The sequence below is a fragment of the Carassius auratus genome, unplaced genomic scaffold, assembly GCF_003368295.1.
Source record: "Carassius auratus strain Wakin unplaced genomic scaffold, ASM336829v1 scaf_tig00009052, whole genome shotgun sequence".
Lineage (NCBI taxonomy): Eukaryota > Metazoa > Chordata > Actinopteri > Cypriniformes > Cyprinidae > Carassius > Carassius auratus.
In genome coordinates, this window is record NW_020523995.1 from 1 (window position 1) to 21,701 (window position 21,701).

A 21,701-nucleotide genomic window follows, 5' to 3' on the forward strand; every position below is an offset into this window, starting at 1 on the left:
TTTAATTTTTTTTATGTTCATGTTTTGACCCATTTAAAAGAACATGAATTTCCCTATTCTGCAAATGTTCATATGAGTGTAGAAAAATAGATTTTTTTAAAGAGTCACAATTATGCATTAGTCACAACATTGTCATTTTGCAGGCCTACCCCGAAGACTCCGTGGAACTACCTTGCTGTGGAAAGGGAAGACCAAGTCTGCAATAAACCTCCTGCAAGATGATGTGCTCGTCGCTGACCCTGGGACCAAGTAAGTTTCCGCCGCATTAATTTAGCTGACTCATTAACCAGATTTCTTCCTATCAGCTACTTTTAACAAACTCATTATGTGCCATCTGAATTGCTGTTTCTTTGTGTTGGGGTTATGAACCATGACGATAATGATAATAACTTTTCTGTTGTCTCCTAATAACACTCCTTGGAGGCAGAAAGAAGACATACTGTAACATACTGTTCTCTTCTATTTTCTCTGTAGATGTCACTACAGCATTTGGCATTCTCTTTGCTCGCCCATGTCCTCTCTGAGAGAGTTGTCGGTTTCAATTACCAGCGATGGATTACGGATAACATTCTGGGCAGGTTGGGAATGGAGGACACAGGGTTTGACATCAACCCTGGTATTCAAAGTCAAATGGCTGTAGGTGTATACGCCAGCGGCCAGACTGCACCTCTTTATGACTTGGGTTGGTACCGCCCCTCAGGCCAGATGTATTCAACAGCTGCTGACATGGCTAAATTATCAATGATGTTACTGGGAGCCTATCACCGCAAGATACTGGAGCCCGACACTTTAAAAATAATGCAAACCCCTTTGTTCCGCTGTGAAAAAGACTACTTCGCCAACCGCACCGGAACACCATGGGAAGTGAGTGAACAGATGGGATATGAGGTGCTACGCAAGGATGGCGATCTGGACGGCTACTCCGCCATGTTCTCTCTGGTGCCTCGCCTTAAACTTGGATTGGTGGTGCTGATGGCAGGCACGCGGCCACAGAACCAGGATATTGGTGTCAAAGGCCCTACTCCGTTTATCATTCCTGCCATTGAGAGGGCCTTCAGGGAGGCAAGCGGTTTTCCTTAATTCCTCCGCCCAATCCTGCATCTCCTGACGTGGGCTTTTACACCTTACAACAACATTACGTTTTACGAGATTAAGTGGGACGCAGATGGTGTCTTAGATCATGCAGCAGTTTGGGACCCCAAATAGATTGATCCTCATTCCTGAGCAGTATCGTACCATTAAATTGAATTACCTAGTGGACCGAGTCTTTAAAGTCGTGTTTGAGAAAGAACTATCCGTGTGTGCTGCACGTCAACAACAGCGTCGGTGTCCCTCGAAGCCCAAGACGGGCAGCTGTTTAACTTTTATGTCTTTGACAAGAAAGGCATATCTCCTGGATTCGACGCTCCGGGCTCAACACATATAATGTGATTAGAATATCTCGCAGACCCACGTTCTCTAACTGAGGATGAAATGGTTTCTGAAAACCTTGTACTCTGAGACACAGAGGGTATATTTATGAATGATTGCATCAAATGATAACAGAGGATGATTACCACTGTCATTGTTTTTTTTCTGCAATAGCTTAAATTCAGTATAACCTATTTGGTAACACTTTACAATAAGGTTCATTAGTTAACATTAGTTAACTACTTTAGTTAACATGAACTAAGCATGAACAAAACTTCTACTGCATTTATTGTTTCAGTTCATTTCAACATTTACTAATGCATTATTAAAATCAAAAGTGAACTGTATTTTCATTAACTAACATTAACAAAGTTTAATAACTACTGTAATAAATGTATTGTTCATTGTTTGTTCATGTTAGTTAATACATTAACATTAACAAATGGAACCGTACTGTAAAGTGTTACCACCTATTTTTGCACACATTCATATACTTGTATATATACTGTAGATGTGCTCATATTTTCATATCTCCTTGCCATTGTATATAAAAACCTTTTTTTACAGTTAGCATCGTAAATAAATAATAAATGCTACTTCCTAAAACTAACATTACGAGAGATCCATGTGTTTTTAAGCAAAATAAGATTATTTTATTAATGGGCTCTTATGGAGACCTCATTGGGTTTAATGATCTTGCTAAATCACTGTCACATTTTCATTTTCTATGCTATTGCAATTGAAGTATGCAGTAATAAATTAATAATAAGAATGCAGTAATAAAATCCAGTTTCCAATGCTGTAATATTCTTTTATACAAAATAAGCCTTGTTTTAAGTCCCGTTTGATTTAGGAATATTAATGTGTTGGAATTTTCTGAAAAAGATTTGAGTGTGACAATCATTTGGAATGTACATGTTTTGGTGGCCATAATTCATTGTTAGCATTGAAAGGTCAATATGCATTCATACCTTTAACCCTAAGAGTTTGTACTTGTGTCCTCGATCTCCATCATATATTAGTAAGAATAAGTATGGAATTATGAGAATGCAAATAATAATGTTCTCCCAATTATTTGCCCTAGGCTTAGTTTGTACAGTTGAATGAATACAGATCATTTACAAAAACATACCAAAATAAAACATGGGTATCTGCAATTGGAACCTAATTCTGCGGTATATTAGGTGATTTGGAAATAATATACTCAAAACCTTTTAATATAGACTACAACATTGCTTTATTTCTATATTAATAAACAATTCTTGTATCGTATATCAATAGAACTTGGTGTTAAACCCATTAATGTTTTTCTTCTCTTTATCATGTTCTATAAATTACAGATCACAAGTCTTCCCCGAGACCGTGACCCATTCATCTCTCATTTATGTCACAGCAGGATGAAGCTGCTAGATTAAACTGTCAACAGGCAAGGTCACCAACATGGGACAGAAACAAATAATGAGCAATGTTTGAAAGTGAAGCCACAGTTCTCCAATCGATTTAATAGTTACAATCCACAGATACAAGAAATATTCTAATTCTCAAGATGCTGAATTCTAGTGAAGCACTTTTGGCACAAACATTTCTAAACCAACAATAAAACTCCATCACTGCAACATTTAACTAGAATCCCCGCACACAGCATTCTTGTACCTGTCAAGCCCCTGCAGTTAATTGAAACATAAAATACACACATTTACGTAATAGTCTGTAAAGATTAATGTGCCATGCAGCTCTTATTGTTCTATTTTCTTGATGTATTTTCCAAAGACTCCCGTCTGGGACAAGTATGCTACTTCCTCTCCTCTCTAGTTCTGGAGGCAAATAGATTGGGGGAACAATGTGCTTTTTACCCCTTCTTTTCATGTCCCCATGACACAGATGACAAAAAAGAACAACTTGTTTCCAATAAGACTGATGGCGATCGTTTAAAATGATTTCTGTCCGTATGACATTTTATACAGTAATACAGTTTAGATGTGTAGGACAGACGTCCACCCACATGCTGATAGATAGATAGATAGATAGATAGATAGATAGATAGATAGATAGATAGATAGATAGATAGATAGATAGATAGATAGATAGATAGATAGATAGATAGATAGATTTTTTTAAATGCATTGTATTTATACAGTCTAAATAAATGATCTACATGCATAAATCCTAATTTGAGTGAAAAAGCTTTGAATAAAGAAACAAGGATAATTATGCATATACACTGAATTAAGTAACACTTTATTTTGATAGTCCACTTTAGACAATCTAACAACTAGAAATAACTTTGCAACTACATGTCAACTAGCAGTCATTAGAGTAGACTGTCTGCTTAACATCTGCTAACATTATTTTGATAGTCTTTGCAAGTACATGTCAACTTATTTTACTAATTTTACCATAAGCTAACAGTCTATTAATACTCTAATGAGAGTTAGTTGACATGTAGTTGCAAATTAATGAGCGGTAGTTGATGTGTAGCTGCATAATTTATTTAGTTAGGAGAATGTCTAAAGAAAATAAAGTGTAACCCTGAATTATACAGAACAATTGATACAGACTTTATGTGAATTATAAAGTTGAATTATATTATTATATATATATTTTTTTTTAAACAGATGCATAGCAGAAATTTCCTAATCGGTTAATCAGTGACTTTGGCGTCTCCTGTAATTTCACTAATGTTCACAGGAACAATATCATTGACCACGCGTGGCTTGATAACAAGTGGCATTTCTGCAAAATTGTACATGGTTTTATTTTTGTTCTAACTTTTATTTATTTATTTGGACAGCATGGCCACACTGGTTAGCATTCTCTTAAGTTGGTCTTTGGCTACAAAAAGCCTGATAGACAATACCAATCCAAACCCAGTATGTGTCCATTCACATGTAGTTTTAAGAAAACGTCACTTATTTGCGTATTTTTATTGACCCATTTCACATCTGTCTTTTTCTGTTATTAGCAAGAGGTAACCAAAGCATCCTATGTGAGATTGCAGAGCATGTTGTCTCACATAAAAGCATTCATTCTCCCTTTCCCACCCGCTGCTGATAATGACAAAAGGAAGTGGGCCGCTCGTGTTCCTGCTCTTAGCCTGGACGTTGGAGATCAGTGGGGTTGTCTTTGGGGATGATGTAGAAAGGCATTGAGTCATTACGAGAAGAGCCTGATGGCAGGCGACTCCACACCAGAGCTTGAAAGCGCTCCCGGAAACGACTGGAGAGAAGGTTGTAGATGAGGGGGTTAACAGCGGAGCTGAGGTAGAAGAGCACACCTGAGATTATGTGCACATATTCAAATATGTTATGCATGTGGTCCGTCCAACTCGTGATGAAGCTCCACAAGAGTCGGTCGATGTGGAAGGGAGCCCAACAGATGGCAAACACTAATACCACCACAACTATAGGGAGAGAGAGAAGGAATCAAGTATATTGTATATAATGTTATAAAGTTCCAATTGCAATGGACTATTTTTGTGATTAATTCAGTGTTTAGAATAGACGTACGGTTAATTGCATTTAGTTCACTACAGTTTCAATGTAATTTTTAATGAGACATTGTTTCAAAGGAACTTTGTGTAAATATATTGCCTATGAGCAAGATAAAGATGACAAGAGCAAGGAAATGTTTTCTGATGTTTTGAGATAGGGTGAGGAAGAAAGACTTAAATCAATTAATTAAATGACTACATACTATCCAGCTATAAAATATTGATGGGCTAATTGTTTATTCAATTAAAAGTAATCGATAAAGTGCTGCTGGCAGTACTGGTGATGTATCTCAATCTATTGTCAGAGACATTAAAGCAGAGTGAATTTTTTAAACTGAAGGGGTGAGTCACGCAAGGCACTTTAATTGTGTGGAAGTAGTGTTGAAGTCCAACTAAAGATATACTTATTTGAATGTGCTAAAGTGGAACTACTGCAAGCATGCTTAAGGTACAGTACACTTTAAATATCTTACATTTAAAGTTGCATTGAAAGATCATACAATCATTATCAACAGTGACATTAAAACGCATTTTAGGGATAATATTAAGAAGAAAAAAAGATTAATTATGATATATCATTAGTATGATATGATATCTCATCAGTAAATCTTGATTGATATGTCAGTAAAGTTAATAAATTTATACTTAAAATGAATGAAATAATTGCATTTTAAATTCATCACATTTTTATGTTTAAATCACAAGGCCCTTTTCTAGATAGATGAGCACTGCTAATGCTTCTCTCAAACACTTATAATATAAAGAAACCCTAAAATAGCAATGTGATGAGCTTATAGTTGAGTGTATAATTGAATAGCTTTAATGGGGAGAAATTTGTGCCATTACATTTTGTAACTGTATAGACATATGCTCTATAAAAGCAGATGAAAGTGTCTTGCTTTTAGGTCCCTTTCATTATGTTGGTTCACTTTACTTTGTGAGTTTTACCAGAGCAGAGAGCCATGATATGATCATAACACCTGCTAAAAACTGAAAGGCGCTTTGGGAATAACATCATCGCCATTAAGGAAAGGCATACAGAAGATGTGAAACACAGGGATTTCTTTTGTTGTTGTTGGTTGGTCGGTTGGATTTGGACAATTGTTTGGCTAGAAATTTCACTCCTCCATAACTTAACACGATGCAGATAGATGTTTTCAGACATCTAAGTGACGCTTTTACTGTGGGACTTAGATTTGCTAGTGGATTAGTGATGCTACTAATTTGGATTTCCTATAATAATGTCCAAAAGGAAATAAAAAATAAATGTTACGTTTTAAAATTCTCTTTTATGAAAATTTAAACCCATAAAGAAAAATACAAAATAGCCTTTTGTTTCTTCTCTATGCCATGCCTTGCATGACTCACTGCTTTAGTTTTTCTATACAGTATATTACTGATATATTTTAACCTACCAATTAATTCTGCATTAATTTCACTGGTAATTGAGTGAGATGCATGAGAAATACTGCTATTGTGTGGCCTTCCACACACACACACACACACGCACAATTTAATAGCACAAATAAAATAAAAGTAACTCGAATAATATATAAATATTTGCATAAAATTATTTATCCCATACACTGAAGATTTTAATATTCTATTAAATAAATATATATATATATATATATATATATATATATATATATATATATATATATATATATATATATATATATATATATATATATATATATATATATATATGTACACACACACACACACATATATATAAATGTTGTTTTTACTGTAAAAATCTGGCCATCACTTACAATGCATCTTGGTGACCTGCCTCCTCCGTCTGCTGTCCAAATGGATTTTCCAGCTGTCCTGGTTCTTGTCCAGTTTGTCCTTCCTCTGCTTCTGTCCCCTGGCCAGTGTCAGACCAATCATCAGATACAGCACGCTGATCATCATCATGGGGACAAAGTAAAAGAGAACAGTGGTGACTTGGATCACCAAGTTATACATCCATTTGGGCTTGAGGAGGTTGCAGGTAGCTGATTCCAGAACCCTCTCTGGAAGGTACTGGTACTGCAGGCCATGAAGTGAGGTGTTTGGGATGGCGCAGATCAGGGACAGAACCCAAACGCTAGCGATGACCCTTTGCGCATGTTTGTTGGTTATGGCATAGCGGGTTTTGAGTGGATGGATGACAGCTATGTAGCGTTCAATGCTCAGCACTGTTACGTTGAGCACAGAAGCAAAACAAACCATCTCAAATAAGAAGATCTTGAAACAGCAGATGCTTTCGCCAAAGGGAAAGGGGTAGTTCTGCCAGAGCTCATAGATTTCCAGCGGCATCCCAAAGAGCAGCACCAGCAGGTCTGAGATGGCCAAGCTAAAAAGATATAAATTGCTGGGTGTCCGCATCTTCCTGTCTTTAGTGATCACGGTGCAAGTGAGGAGGTTTCCCAAGACCCCAGTGATGAAGATGAAGATGTACGTAAAGGTTACAGGAAGGAAGAAAGGAGATCGTCTAGGGCCCAGAAGCCTCAACAGAACATCATCCATGGTCTGAAGCTGACAGCGTCCACTCTCGTTGCCGGTGAAGTTGAATGTAGTGATGTTGCAGAACACATAGTCCTGGTCTGATCCATTCACAGACTCACAAAGGCAGGTCAGAGCCATTATGGCAATCGAGGGAGAAATTATTAAATGTGCCGGTCTTGAAGTAAGCGTTTGAACTGCTACCTCTCAGAGTGTACCTTCAGCATGATGGAGACCTGTGTCAAACAGATTTGTACAATCTTAGTGCAGACTAGCCAGTATAAAGGCTGATGCAGTGGAGGTACATTATAGTGTGTTTACAGGAACATTATCTGCTTTTTTTTTCTTGATTACTGTCATTTCCTCAATTGCAAATGGATTTTAATCACCCTGAACATTGTGAGCTTTTCCATAAATTTGATATTTAACCATTACCTTGACAAGTAAAATATTTATTATTTAAATGATAGGAGTATTGCTATAAATGTGTGTGTGTGCATCTTTTTTTTCTTTTTTAAATTAAAATATATACTAGGCTATATCCATCCAACCAGTTTGGTCTAGGTCTATCAGGTCATATTCATCATCTAGATAGGCTAGACCAGCTTGGATTTAGCTATTGACCATAACTGACCAGCTTGGTCTAGATACAAAAAAAAAAAAAAAAAAAAAAAAACTATTTAAAACCATCTGTCATTAGATGGGTAACAGATAAGCTGCCATAACTCTTACCTTGTGTGCCATGGTACAAATTAGCCCATAATAATAAAGTAATTCATTAACAGGTATAAATGATTTAATCAACCTGGTCCCACTTTTCCTGAACTCACTCTAAATGTAAATTCATGCAAACGCATATTCTGTGTATACAGCCTTATACCTCTTCATTAGTTTATTTGAGATCCGTGAGAAACTTAAATTATAAACTCATCAGCCCACATTCTCATCCTTAAATTAATCAGGATGCGTATTGATATGATTTGACTGTTGCTTTTTGACCCAAAAAATAAAATAACAAATGCTAATTAAGGTTCAGTGTGTTCATGCATGTAAAATTATTTAAAACATTGATTACGCTATCTAACAGAAGCAGCATATGGTTTATTAAAACATATTTGTAAAATATATAGTTGGTATACAGCTGACTGAATTTCAGTTTAAAAATGTACTTTATATAAATGTTACTTCAACAAATACATCATTTAAGCCTTAAGTGTTTTTAAATTAAGAAATGCTAAAAGACACGCACCTTTCCAGCGTCCTCAATGCACGCGCACCGCATCCAGACTTGTTCTTTCAACTTGATCCCTGTTCACGCACATGTTAAAACGATCGCAGTAAGCAATCAGTGTGTCTGTAAAGCTGTAAGACCCATAGCAGGTGTCATTCACAGTCATTACAGTGTCTCTGCCTTGACTGAGTTGCTCGGATGATGGATCTTTGCGGTGAAGACGCTCCCTAACAGATGACAGGCTGCCGGGCTTTCATCCTTCTCGGTGTTCGTTTCTCAGAGGTTTCATCTGCAAATCAAAATGATTTTGCCTTTGATTGTTTATGCTTCACTCGTTTTAAAGTGGATTCAATGGACCGGTATGGAGGGAGGCAATTTCACGCGCGTCTGTCTGCCTCCAATCACAGTGGCGGATGGTTGAAAATTGTCTAGGTAGGGCGCCAACAATTTTAGCATTCATTCCGGTATGATTTATCCCAGTAAAACAAAATAAAAAGTCTGAAGACTTAAAACAATTTATAAATTATAAATCATAAATTGTTTTTCCCAGTTTAAGATTCGAGATGACTCCCACAAAACTGTTTTCGACAAGCTTTTTATAGATTAATTTAAACAGTTGTAATTTTCATAATTCACAATTGATGTATTCACTGCAACAGCAAAAACTGAGGTATATATACTGTGTATGTATATATATATATATATATATATATATATATATATATATATATATATATATATATATATATATATATATATATATATTGCATTTGTTTAGAGCATTTTCTATACATATATAAATAACTACAAGTCAAGCTGCAATACCAAACAGGACCACACGGAGAAGCCAACACAGAACACTACTAGTCGCCTTAACCAGACTGTATATAAATATACACGGATCCATTCAGAATTATTAAACAAAGCAAACCACAAATTAAGAAAGTAAATCAAATAAAAATAAATAAAAACATTCTGAATCTGTCGAATGTGGTGATCTGAAAGCAGGTCGACATGACCAATGACCATACCCATGTAGTATACACACCACAGACCCCTGCAAACCCCTGTAAAAACACGCTTCTTCAGCAAGTGCCCATTATAAAACACTTGTCAGACATACGACCATACTGAAATGCGCTCGTGCAAAAAGCTATCAGAGAGCACACATACACAGTCTGTTTGTTTGCACATTAATAATGACAGACCCACACATCCAATAGTGTACGGTTGCAGTATGTCAGTGTCATCATCTTTACCTCTATTAAACAATCGTCATCCATCAAAACCTTACTGGTTTGCTTTATTCAGCCCCGACGTCAGCTTAAAGATATTTAATATAGGAATGTGTATTCCCACCAACCGCTGCTCAAGTGTCTTTACTGTATTTTTGATCAAATAAATACAGCCTTGGTGAGCATAAAAGTCAAATTAAAAATTTATTTAAAAAATCGCTCCATTAATTTTGACCTGTAGTGTGTATGTATGTGTGTGTGTGTGTGTGTGTGTGTGTGTGGACTGCTGTATATAGGCTAACAACACTCTCCAGTCTTTATTACTCTTTTTTAGAATATGCCACAGTTTTTTATGGAAAATCCATTATTATGAAAAAAAACATGGATTTGCCGTGATGAATTTTAGTGCTATCTTTTGCTTAAAAAACTATTTTCATAATTTTAACGGATGTTCAAGCCTTCTAGGCTCTTAACTAGCTATGCAGTGTGCACTGTACATTCAACTATACTCACACCTTTGGGTCAAATAATTCATAACCTTCTTTGATTGAATTCACTTCAGCTGTATTCATGCATACACTTTCTTTTTAAGTTCTTTAAATTACAATTCAGTTTTTTTATACTGTATATGGGGGGAGTAAAATATGTGAAAAAGGTCTAAAAGATAGAAAGCACTTTATGATGAGGAAGTGGATTTAATATCTACTGTATATGTGATTTAAATTTCTTTGAACTGGTGCAGTAGTGCTCTTGATTTAGATGACAACACTCTGAACTCTGTGTAAATTGGACATGTTCAAAGTGTTAAAACTTTGGGGCTTTTATGAGGTTAGTAGTTCATGTAACTAAAAAATTATATTCATGTAACTTTTACATTTACAGCAATAAGACCAAAACTAAAATCCATGGTGCGTTAATTCAAATTTAGATGCACTTTTTAGATGCAGTAATTCAAAGATCAGAGCAGGTATATAATCTACAGAAAGAGGGCATTATATGTGTCTAAGCAAACAGTGAAATGCAATGAGCCCTGAGAGGAGATAGAATTGTATGTCCATATGTTAATGTGTTTAGAAATGTTTTAGTATGCACACAAAATGTCTCAGTAAAAAATTTTTTATATATTAATTTAAAGGGGGGGGGGGGGTTGAAATGCAATTTCATGCATACTGAGTTTTTTACACTGTTAAAGAGTTGGATTCCCATGCTAAACATGGACAAAGTTTCAAAAATTAAGTTGTACATTTGAAGGAGTATTTTTGCATTTTTTGTTTGTTACAAGTTTCGGAAAGTTTTTTTCGAGTATGGCTCGGTGTGACGTTAGATGGAGTGGAATTTCCTTATATGGGTCCTAGGGCACTTCTGCAGGAAGAGCGCGCGCTCCCGTACAGCGAGGCTGAGAGCACAGACATTTCACTGATCAGAGCGATTCAGTGATCAGAGCGAGAGCGTCGCGAAAAGTCACAAAAGAAGTGTGTTTTTGGTTGCCAGGGCAAGACAACCCTGCACAGATTACCAAAAAAAAAAAAAAACAGCATTAAGGGACCAGTGGATGGAGTTTATTTTTACAGAGCATCAACGGAGTTGTGCAAGTGTTTTTGTTTGTTCCCTGCATTTCGAAGATGCTTGTTTTACAAACATCGTTTATTTCTTAAGGATGATGCAATCCCAACGAAAAAGGGTCACGATCGTGTGTTGGAACCGCAGGCGGTGAGTAAAACTGCTTAAAATATATCTGCCTCCTTGTTGGTGCGTCCCCTCCCATGCCGGAAACCCGAGTTCGAGCCCCGCTCTGAGCGAGTCGTTGCTGCTGCTGCAACGTTTAGTTTCTGTTCAGTTTCAGCCTCGGGATCTGATTCTGGATCATAAATAAACGGCTGAATCTGACTATAAGCCATGGTTTGTTTTGGATGATGGTTTTTCCCTCACGGTAATGTCACAGCTTCCACATGCTCTCAACACAAAAGCCTACTGGCGCTCGTGATTCTTTAGCTCCGCCCACACGTCACGCCTCCAGTCGTTCTTGTTTTTCCGGGAAAAATCGGTACAGACTATCTTTCTCTTATGAATATAATAAAACTAAAGACTTTTTGGAGTTATGAAGGATGCAGTACTACTCTATATGTACTCAAGATTAACAGGATATTGAGTGAAAACGAGCATTTCACCCCCCCCCCCCTTTAAGTAATCTGAGCATCAATAATGGATCATCACCACTAATAACAAATTTTAAAATGAAAACTGAATACCATCAGAATTTTTGTATTTATTTTTTTTGTATTCAAAGACATTTTCAACCCTTACAGAACATAAGGTTACATAAAATGAGATTAGATAAGATGACCCTTTATTGATTCAAAGGGAGCCCATGAACAGTACGGTACGGATTTACACCCATTTCAGTGCCTCACAGAGACATTTAATAACACTCACTGAAATAACTCACGAATCTTAAAGACAAAATTATTGTCTGCCAGATAATCTTGTCCAAAAAAGGTTTTTGAAATTTTATGTCACAAGTGCAATACCATGTTATAACCTTTTCAAGGGGCACAATTCTCTATTGTAAATGTTTCTAGGACAACCGAAGTAACACACAAGACACAACAAAATCATAAATGAGAACCATTCAGAATGCTGTATGCTTTAGCAGAATCCATACTGCACAATTGAGTGGTCTGAAAGTGCTGTGATAAACTGATTCATCTTGTCAAATTTGCTGTCATCCTAATCTCTAAGATTTATGTTTATTTTTGACAGATTACTTCATGATAAAAACTAATCAATAAATGTCTGTTTACAATTATAATTTTACATGAATAATATCTTGAAGCTTTCATCAAGGAAAAAAGTATATTACAACATTCAAAACAATTAGCCTGGGTATATATAACATAAATATAACATTAATATATTAATTAAAGTGACCAGTCAAAATCAGGTATGGAAAGTTTGGACATAACTTTTTTTATGTTTTTAATTTGTTTGGTTAATTTTGACATAAAAAATATTACATAAAGTAGCACAATAATAATAATAATAATAATAATAATAATAATAATAATAATAAAAATAATAATAAAAATAAATATCTTCCAAACCATGTCTTTACTTTTCCCAGATACACGTTGATAAACCTAAGAGCAGTCGGGACAGATTTCAGGGGAAATACCATTCTTACCATAGATTGTCTTATTATTGGGAGTTGAGAATGTCTTTAAAAGTAATTTACTTACCACTGGAAAAAGCATAATGGCTAAATGGCTAATCACTTTGAGGCACCTCGGCCTATCATACAATGACAGTGATGTCAGTGGCTGGCTTTCACAGTTCTATGACAGTCAGTTGTAGTTTATTGTTGCACAGTAAAAATAGTATTCTGTTCATTTAAAAAAGCAGCATGACTGGGCATACATAACACTGATGCTAGTCCTAAAAAATTAATTTATTTGTTGAAAGCCATAGAAAGAATACATTTTTATTTTTTAAAAAGTGTTATATCATCATCATACGCAGCTGTTACAAGTCACATTTCAAGTTTATTTATTGAAACTCGGAAGCCATAGAAAGAACATATTTTATTTTCATTACTAAGTTCTTGAAGTGGGGCGATACGCACCGGTATGCATTACCGGCACTTCCATATATTAGTCTTTAGCGTACTGCCATTTTTCATGCGTACCAGCACTTCTGACATGTTGCCGGTGCTGAGTCAATGCATCAGTGTCTGGGTTTTGTATAATGAATCCTGGCTGGCAGATTATGCGCTGGTCAGTGGTTTAGTTATTCTGAATGGATCCGTATGGTAGCACGTATCAGCAGGTTTAGTGATCTTTTGTCGTCTCACAGTTGTACTGTATAGCAGCTTAACTGGTGCTTATATTAAAAATGCTCCAAACTGTTTTCTTTCTTTCTTTTAGCATTATATACAGTTCATACATTGGGAATTATGGAAATGTATTTATGTTTGAGGGGGGCACTTCTTTTTTTCACTTCAAGCACTGATACAATATAATACATTTATTCAAATGCATTGTGTCAACATAAGGAATTTGGACACATAATAGTCATTACAACTCAAGTCTAATTTTCAGGTAAAACCTAAAAACCAAAGAAAGAAAACATAAATATTTTCTAGAAATACAACTACAAAACCCCACTCGCAATTCATAAAACTCTACTCAGAAGTGCATCACTTCACTCTGATACACGTGCATCAAATATAACAGGGCATGGTAAACGTGAAAAATCACACGTGCACTGCTGCGAGTTTTTTACACAAGCTTCAACACAATTTTCTCCTCCTCCCACATAAACAAAACCCCTCAATACAATAAAATAAAATTTTTAAAAAACCCTGATCCCCCCAAATCCAGAATTGATGTCCGTTGATTCCATGTCTGTTGATCTGTTCCATGTCACTCATATACACACCAACATAGTCTCTGATCACAAACAGGGCACCATACATTCATCCCCTTCGACTCATTTCAATAAATTATTTATCTGACAACAGAGTCCTCTTTTCAACAATTCATTCATCCTGCACAGGCTTCACAAAAAAAGGTCAAGCAAGCCTGCTTCTCCAGTCTTGTCTGCTCCTTATATCCAACCTTTTCATTCACTCTGCTCCAGGTGATTCACATCATTAATCAAAGTGCCTCCCATGCCCCACTTGACAGTTCACATTAACATTTTTGTCAAGGTAAAATCTTATAATAGTTCCTAACGAAAGTGTTGAGTGTAAAACATGTTGAAGATTAGCAAACAGGTTGTCGATTCCTTTAATGATACATTTAATCCACTGCAAAATCAATCTTTTCTATCTAAAATTTAGAAATAAAAGGCATTTTTATATCCTGATTTTAGTTCTCTGACTTGAATGATCTGTTTGAAGGGGTGTGTCTGCTGTGAGATTCAGAGTAAACGCCAACTGTCGTGATTGGCTGACATCTTTGCACTGGAAATGCGTATTACACCACACTCAGATACTATTACAATAATAGTTATTTTATTATTATTATTTTTTTACTATTACAGCTGTCGAGATTAACGAATCGTGGAAGTGTTGATTATAGCATTATTTGTTTTTATCTTTTCCCATCGCATGAAAGGCTGCAGTGATGAGCGTTGAGTAGACAGTCTGTTTATAGCGTGAATGCAGTGTTTTCGTCTTCTCTCACAAAAATGCTTTCACCACAACTAACAGCAAACACAATATCCACATGAATACAGTAAGAGTTTCGTCGTTCAGCATAACAGCGTCATTCATTATAATGGCAGTTTGGGCAAGTGTGCAGATATACTCGCAATGTGTGATTGACAGCTATAAACGATATAAAGGCATTCTTTGATCACTCTCTGTCTTTTAATAACCATTTAAATAACAGATTTGTTTCATGCTGTGCTACTAAGAGAAAGAATGTGACGCTGATTGTTTAGTCACTGGCTTATTCACTGATGCATAAACAGTATTAAACGATTTAGAAAGAAAGTCAGTGTGAACTTGAATAATTAGCTACACATCAGAAATCACTGATCAGGGATCTGGCGTTAATGAACACTGTTACTCACTGTTTGTGGCAGTGATGTCTGTTTGTAATGCCTGTGCTGACATTGTGACTGAATTATATGTAAATGTTTGGGCAGGCAAGGCAGACAAAGGGGAGGTAACCTTTCCCCTTATGACGACATATAAGGGGAAGATTCCAGATCGGTCGTCTGAGGTCTCATTTTCTCAAGGGCAGAACAGGACACCCAGAGCTTGGTTTACAACTATCGAAACGTCTAACCACTGGAGGACCATTGACAGGCTAGGGAAACTCATATTAATGTTAAAAAACCTCATAAAGTGACATTTTCATGTCACTAGACCTTTATGATGGAGACCCAATTTCCAGATAACACCCAATTTGTCCTGACACTGATTACTCTGGCACATGTATGGTGTGTAAGTAGTGTGAAGCTGAGAGGAGGTTGTCAGGAGCGAGAAATATTGACCATGGACCATGTAAAATGTCAAACCTCTGGGAAACACTGGTTGTAAAAACAACAACAACAACAAATGAACAGAGCAGCATCTACAAGCAAAAAGGGAAAGCGATAAGCTCTGTAATAAAACCTGAATCAACATTAGCTTGGCCTTTCAGAGGTGGCAAGAATTAACGTTAAATTAATGTAAATTTGTTACGTCATACGTCATTGTTACATCATACCTCAGTATTTCCCAGAAGGTCAACAACAGCACAAGAAATGGCACCTGCTCAAATGACATGTTTTTTAGATTTCCATGTACACCACATTCATCTGCTCAGGGGAGCAAAGCTGAAGCACAACCAGTGCTCTTCTACAAGTCACATGCAGTGTTAAGTTTAACCGCTAGGGAGTAAAAGGTTACATAGCATAACAATGACACTCCTTCACTGTGATAAGAATTACTATAATGTACACACTCTTGTAACTTATATAAAGTAAATTAAATTGCCCAGGTAAACAATACAGTATCATAAGAGTAGTCACAAGCATCTTCATTCTTGAGATATTCACAGCACGGACATCACCTGGCAACTATTAACCAACTGTGACACTGGGATGCTCTTGTTACTCATATCCCGGTAAAATCTTGCCTGGTCACGCTTGGCCTTTGTGAGTGCATGTCTGCTTTGGCCTGCCATGAAATCATCGTTGGAACAAAGTCACCCATGAGTAAGCACTGTGTTCTTTTATATTGACTTGCTGTTGCCATAGCAGAGATCAATCCCAAATCCAAAACTTTGAGTCAGTTCATACTTAAGGAACATGTTTGCAAATCATTTATGACTCCGTATCAGTTTGGACTTCTGTTTCGAGGCACAACATGTTCAATGAGGAAGTTAGAATGAATCCTGTTCATTAAGTTTCTAATGAATCCATCTGCAGGACCAGAGAAGGATTTGATGATGGTGCAAGGCAGGGATCCAAAAGTCTGTGACCACACTGAAATATTTAAACCTAGGAATAGACAGTAAGTTGAAACATTTTAAATGAAAGAATTCTAATAAGGTCATTATAATGAAATGTAGTCATCATGATTATCAGGTACTTATCAAGTTCATGCAGCTTGATTAGTGCTGTCATTAAAGGAATTGTTCACCCACCCCATTGTTTACTCACAGTATTAAAGATGTAGATGAGTTTGTTTCTTCATCAGAACAGATTGGAGATATTTAGCATTGCATTATTTGTTCAACAGTGGATGCTCTGTAGTGAATGGGTGCTGTCAGAATGAGAATCTAAAAACAGCTGATAAAAACATCACAATAATCCACAAGTGATCCATCAAATAATGTCCTGAAAGTTTCAGCAAACTTTCATTTTTGGGTGAGCTAGTTCTTTAAAGAAAATGGGAAATAAACAAATAAACAGAAATCAATGGGGTGGTGTTGGCACAGTGGATAAGACGCATGCCTTTGGTGTTAGAGACCCGGGTTTGAATCCACTGTGAGACACCAATGTGTGCCTGAGCAAGTGTAGGATTTAGGCTGAGTGGATTCCATAAGCGGGTCTTTATTATAGGATATGAGCATAAAATCCAAACAATAGACACTCATGGTCAGGTCACAGGCTTGTGTCAAAACACAGGCAAAACAATCCACTGGCAGACAAATCCAAAACAGTAATCCAAAAGAGCAAAAGTCATAACAAGTATCAACAATGGAACAATGAAAGAACGCTTAGTAAGGCAGTGAACTGGCAATACTTCGCAAAGTAGCAGTACAAACAAATGACTTAAATACAGGGTGACAGGAAATGACAAGAGAGGAACTGATGTGGCAGGAACAGGAAGTGGCAGAGTTCAATATTCAGGTGAAGGCTCCCTCTGGTGGACTGCAGCCTGATCAAAGGTTACAACAAGACACTTAACCCCTAGTTGCGACCTCTGACATATATGTAGCAATTGTAAGTCGCTTTGGATAAAAAAATTAACTTAAATTTCTCTTATTTTATTTTTTCAATAAAAGCTTTCACTCGAACGGTGCAGATTATATAAAAATGTTCGGTTCCAAAATGCAATAAATCCATTTGGATTAATTTGAGTAAAAATGTGTTTTCTTTACCAAGAAAGTGGCAAAATGAAAACCACTGTTTTCTGTTTCAAACCTTCACATAGCATCTTTAGGTTATACTGTAATAACATAAAAAAATCTAATCCAGGTTTTAATCTTCAAAGATTTATTTTACATTTTTATTTACGTTTTTCCCCAAAATGCAATAAATCCATGACACTTTTTTTTTCTCAAAATGCTATAAATCCATTGAATCAATTTGAACACAACATAGTAAGTTGATCCACATATGACAGCCTCTGAACTTGCTCAATAGTGATCTTATATTCGGGCACTGGACTACATTAATCAGTCATCGCTTCCAAAATGAATTCAACAGGTCATCTTATTAGTGGTATATATTAATTACAGCAATAAAATAAAATTGAATCATGTACAAGAACATTAACAATATCACATTAGACCACAAAAAATACCAAAATGACATTTCCCTTACATTCAACTTCCTTTCATCTTTGCCATGTCACATTTATTTAGTTGACTAGTGCTATGTGCTGTATTAAAAAAAAACACAAATGGCATTAATAAAAACACTAACACTGACAAGCTACGCGATATCACGTTCATAATCGAATGTGATTCATCTAATGAATGCGATATAGCGTAGCTTGTCTGTGATCTACTGCTCTGTGTAATGCATCTGAATAATTTCCGTCTGAATGCACGTGATGGAGATTTACCGGTATCACAGAACCGGCTTTACTGAGGAGATGCGCATGACAATCACATGCGATTTATCGTGCAGCCCTTGTCTGCGAATATCGCATTTCGCATAAAACTAAACATTATCATTCTGATTCTTTTTTTTTATTTTTATGTCATTTATTGCATTTTGGAACCATTTTGGAACAAACTCTTCATAAATTTTTATAATGAAATAAAAAAATAAATTAAATTAGAAAAATACATTTTCTTCATGGTCTTATCCAATCAAATATATTGTCTTATTAAATGTCTTATCCTTTACCATGCTAAATCAATGACTCCACTTCATGAGGCACTCAATATAGTGAGAGATAATGTAAGCGCTGTAACAGAAATGTTCAACTATTGTAAACCTCTGGCCCAAAAGAGTTAATGTCTCACAGATAAAGATTATGCAGGTTTATAAAAGAACAAAAGGATGACCATATAAACACAAGCAGTTTCGTTAATGTGTGTGAGATTTAAGAATATGGAAAATATAGGGTATATTAAAAAATAAATAGGTCACAGACATTTTAGTCTCTATTGCAAGAGGTTTACAGATACAAATCTGTTTTGGGGTTCCCACTGTTAATCATAATTATATATATATATATATATATATATATATATATATATATATATATATATATATATATATATATATATATATATATATATATATATATATATATATATATATGATTAATGTGATCTACTGTAACCCCACGGACAGATGAGTATTTTCTTTACAGTTCTAGTTTGACAACAGCGTGAGGTCATTAAAGATCTCCCATATTTATAGAATCAGCTATTTATCAACTAGACTGTCTACAAAGATCCTGTAACATATTAGTGTCTTACATAATTTAGATTACTTTTAAATCTCATGACGTACATCTGTGCTTGTAAAACACACACATGGCGTGAGAGAACATTTTACACCATAAGTCTTGATTGAGAGTCTTTTGTTTATGCAGTAAAATCAGCCTTTTCCTTAAATTATTTTATAGATGTATTTCAAATATTTTAAATCTTGACATTTATCCATAAAAAAAAACAAAAACATACTTTTTGGACAGGTTTATGAATGAATTAGCTTTGCAATCACGGCCAACATGGGCATGATTACAGTTTTGAATTATACAGAAATGTGGCTGCAATATTAGTCCTGAAAATCCTGAAATTATGCCTTAATTTATAAATACAGCTGCATAATTAGCATAAAAAATAGTTTTTTCCTTCTTGAGCTAAAACAAAACAATGCAAGTGCAAATCAGTCGGCTGACATTCATTTAACTGATATAATATCTCTCACGTTTCAAATTACTATGTTAATACATTTTCGCCTCAACCACAATGTAGCGCAAAATTGCTTAGCTTTTAATGTTGTTTATGGTTGATTACAGACCAGCTATTTGAACCAGGAAAAAAAATATGAATATCCTATAAAAACTGTCAACAAGTTTAGGTGCCATATCAGTTTTACACATTAACATAATGTCAAGGATAAGCCTTGTGCATATTCTTACATTAAAATGATTATGGTAGCATGAGAGTTTGGTTTGTTTCTATGTATTTGTTGTAAATGAATCCCAGTGCAAGTTTTAGCTGAAGTGGAATATAAAAATGAAACTGTATACATCCTCATTAATTTCCTTGCATTTTCAGCTTTGTTTTCCAAGCAGCATTGACTTCCTTTTCAATCAGACAAATACATTAATTGAAGTTCTGTGTTTCCCTTTCGGATACAAAGCTCAAGAAGACAAGAGTTCAATTATTAGACCATGACGTGAGTCACCATCCGGGGGCAGCTGTCTCCGGTCCATGTCACTGATAGGTGAAAGATTTCACAAGCTCTGTGACTGTGTTGATCTGATTATCAGGCAGTAGAAAAAAAAAGACGTTTTTGAGTTTTTTTCCATCAGAGGAGACAGTCACAAAACATAAGTAAAATGTGAGCTCCTAATGTTAGTACACAGCAAATAGTTAACGAGTTCAAGAAGTGAGCAAAAGATAAGTGACTGCAAAATGTATTCATGCTGAGGGCTCAGAAAAACAACAACAGTTTTCAACAGTAGTTGTTCTAATTATTTTATTTATTTATTTATTCGTTCGTTCGTTCGTTCGTTCATTCATTTTTTCTGCTTATACAATCTCCATTTTAGCCTGTTACCTACAACTGGCCCCATTATCTATTTGGACCCCTTAGATATTGTGACAATAAATGTCAGGGGTAAAGTTCTGGGTTAATTGTACCTCTTTACCATGCTTAATTTATTTTTAATGCATAATTACATTAGAAATTTGTACTTTAATCAAGTACTGTGAAATTAAATAAATATATTACTGAAATATAAAAGTATATGATTACGATTTTATCTTTAAAGAACAAAGTATATATAGAGAGAGAGAGAGCGATAGATCGATTTACTCAATGTTCATGTGAGCTGTCATTCACGTCATCCACACAGAGGTACTTTTGGCACATTTGGCACAATATCTGCTCGATATGACTGGCTTGAAGTCCTATCATTATGAACACAGGTGAGACAGGTTTAGCTATGGACAGGTTTTTTAGTCCTGATTTAGACTTCCGCTCTCCGAGGGGCATTACATTTGTTTGAAAAAAAAAAAATCAGATCAAAAATTTACTTCACTGAAAAATCATTGTAAATATTCTCTCATCTGACATGCTCTTTCCTTTCATGCGTCATCTCAAATAAATATGGACCATCTGCAGTTGTTTAACATTGGCCTGCATCAAAACGTTTAGAATTGCAAAGGACGATGCTTGTAATACACAATATGCTGGAGCAGGAGCACAAGGAAATAAAAAAATGAAAGATGTTCTCTTCATAAGCGGTGTCTTATAAAACCTAGTTTTCGGTGAATTATATTTGATTTAGACACAAATGATGTGCTCTCATGAATGCAAGCTTTCACTGACTAATAATTCAGGTTCAGATCTGGCCTGTCATTACCCAAACCCATTTACTCCCCTCTCCACTCTTCTGTTGATCAAATGAACAAACAGAAAAATATTCAATATA

General features: G+C 35.6%; 1 protein-coding gene and 1 pseudogene across 1 annotated transcript; one reads left to right on the forward strand and one right to left on the reverse strand.

The window, feature by feature from the left end:
* Positions 1–143: 143 nt before the first annotated feature.
* LOC113072372 (putative beta-lactamase-like 1) lies at positions 144–1,466 on the forward strand (annotated as a pseudogene).
* Positions 1,467–4,078: 2,612 nt separating this feature from the next.
* On the reverse strand, positions 4,079–9,046 carry LOC113072369 (neuromedin-U receptor 2-like). The gene is made up of 3 exons (XM_026245392.1): positions 8,643–9,046; positions 6,676–7,629; positions 4,079–4,810 (listed from the first exon to the last, which is right to left on the reverse strand). The coding sequence occupies exons 2-3, from the start codon at positions 7,532–7,534 to the stop codon at positions 4,500–4,502; spliced, it is 1,170 nt and encodes a 389-aa protein (XP_026101177.1). The 5' UTR covers positions 7,535–7,629; positions 8,643–9,046; the 3' UTR covers positions 4,079–4,499.
* Positions 9,047–21,701: the final 12,655 nt, after the last annotated feature.

Excerpts from the sequence above, each read along its gene's own strand:
- LOC113072369 (XM_026245392.1), bottom strand. The coding sequence starts at position 7,534 with ATGGCTCTGACCTGCCTTTGTGAGTCTGTGAATGGATCAGACCAGGAC. Across the intron at positions 4,811-6,675 it reads GCAGGTCACCAAGATGCATT|TTGTGGTGGTATTAGTGTTT; the intron begins GTAAGTGATGGC and ends CTCTCCCTATAG.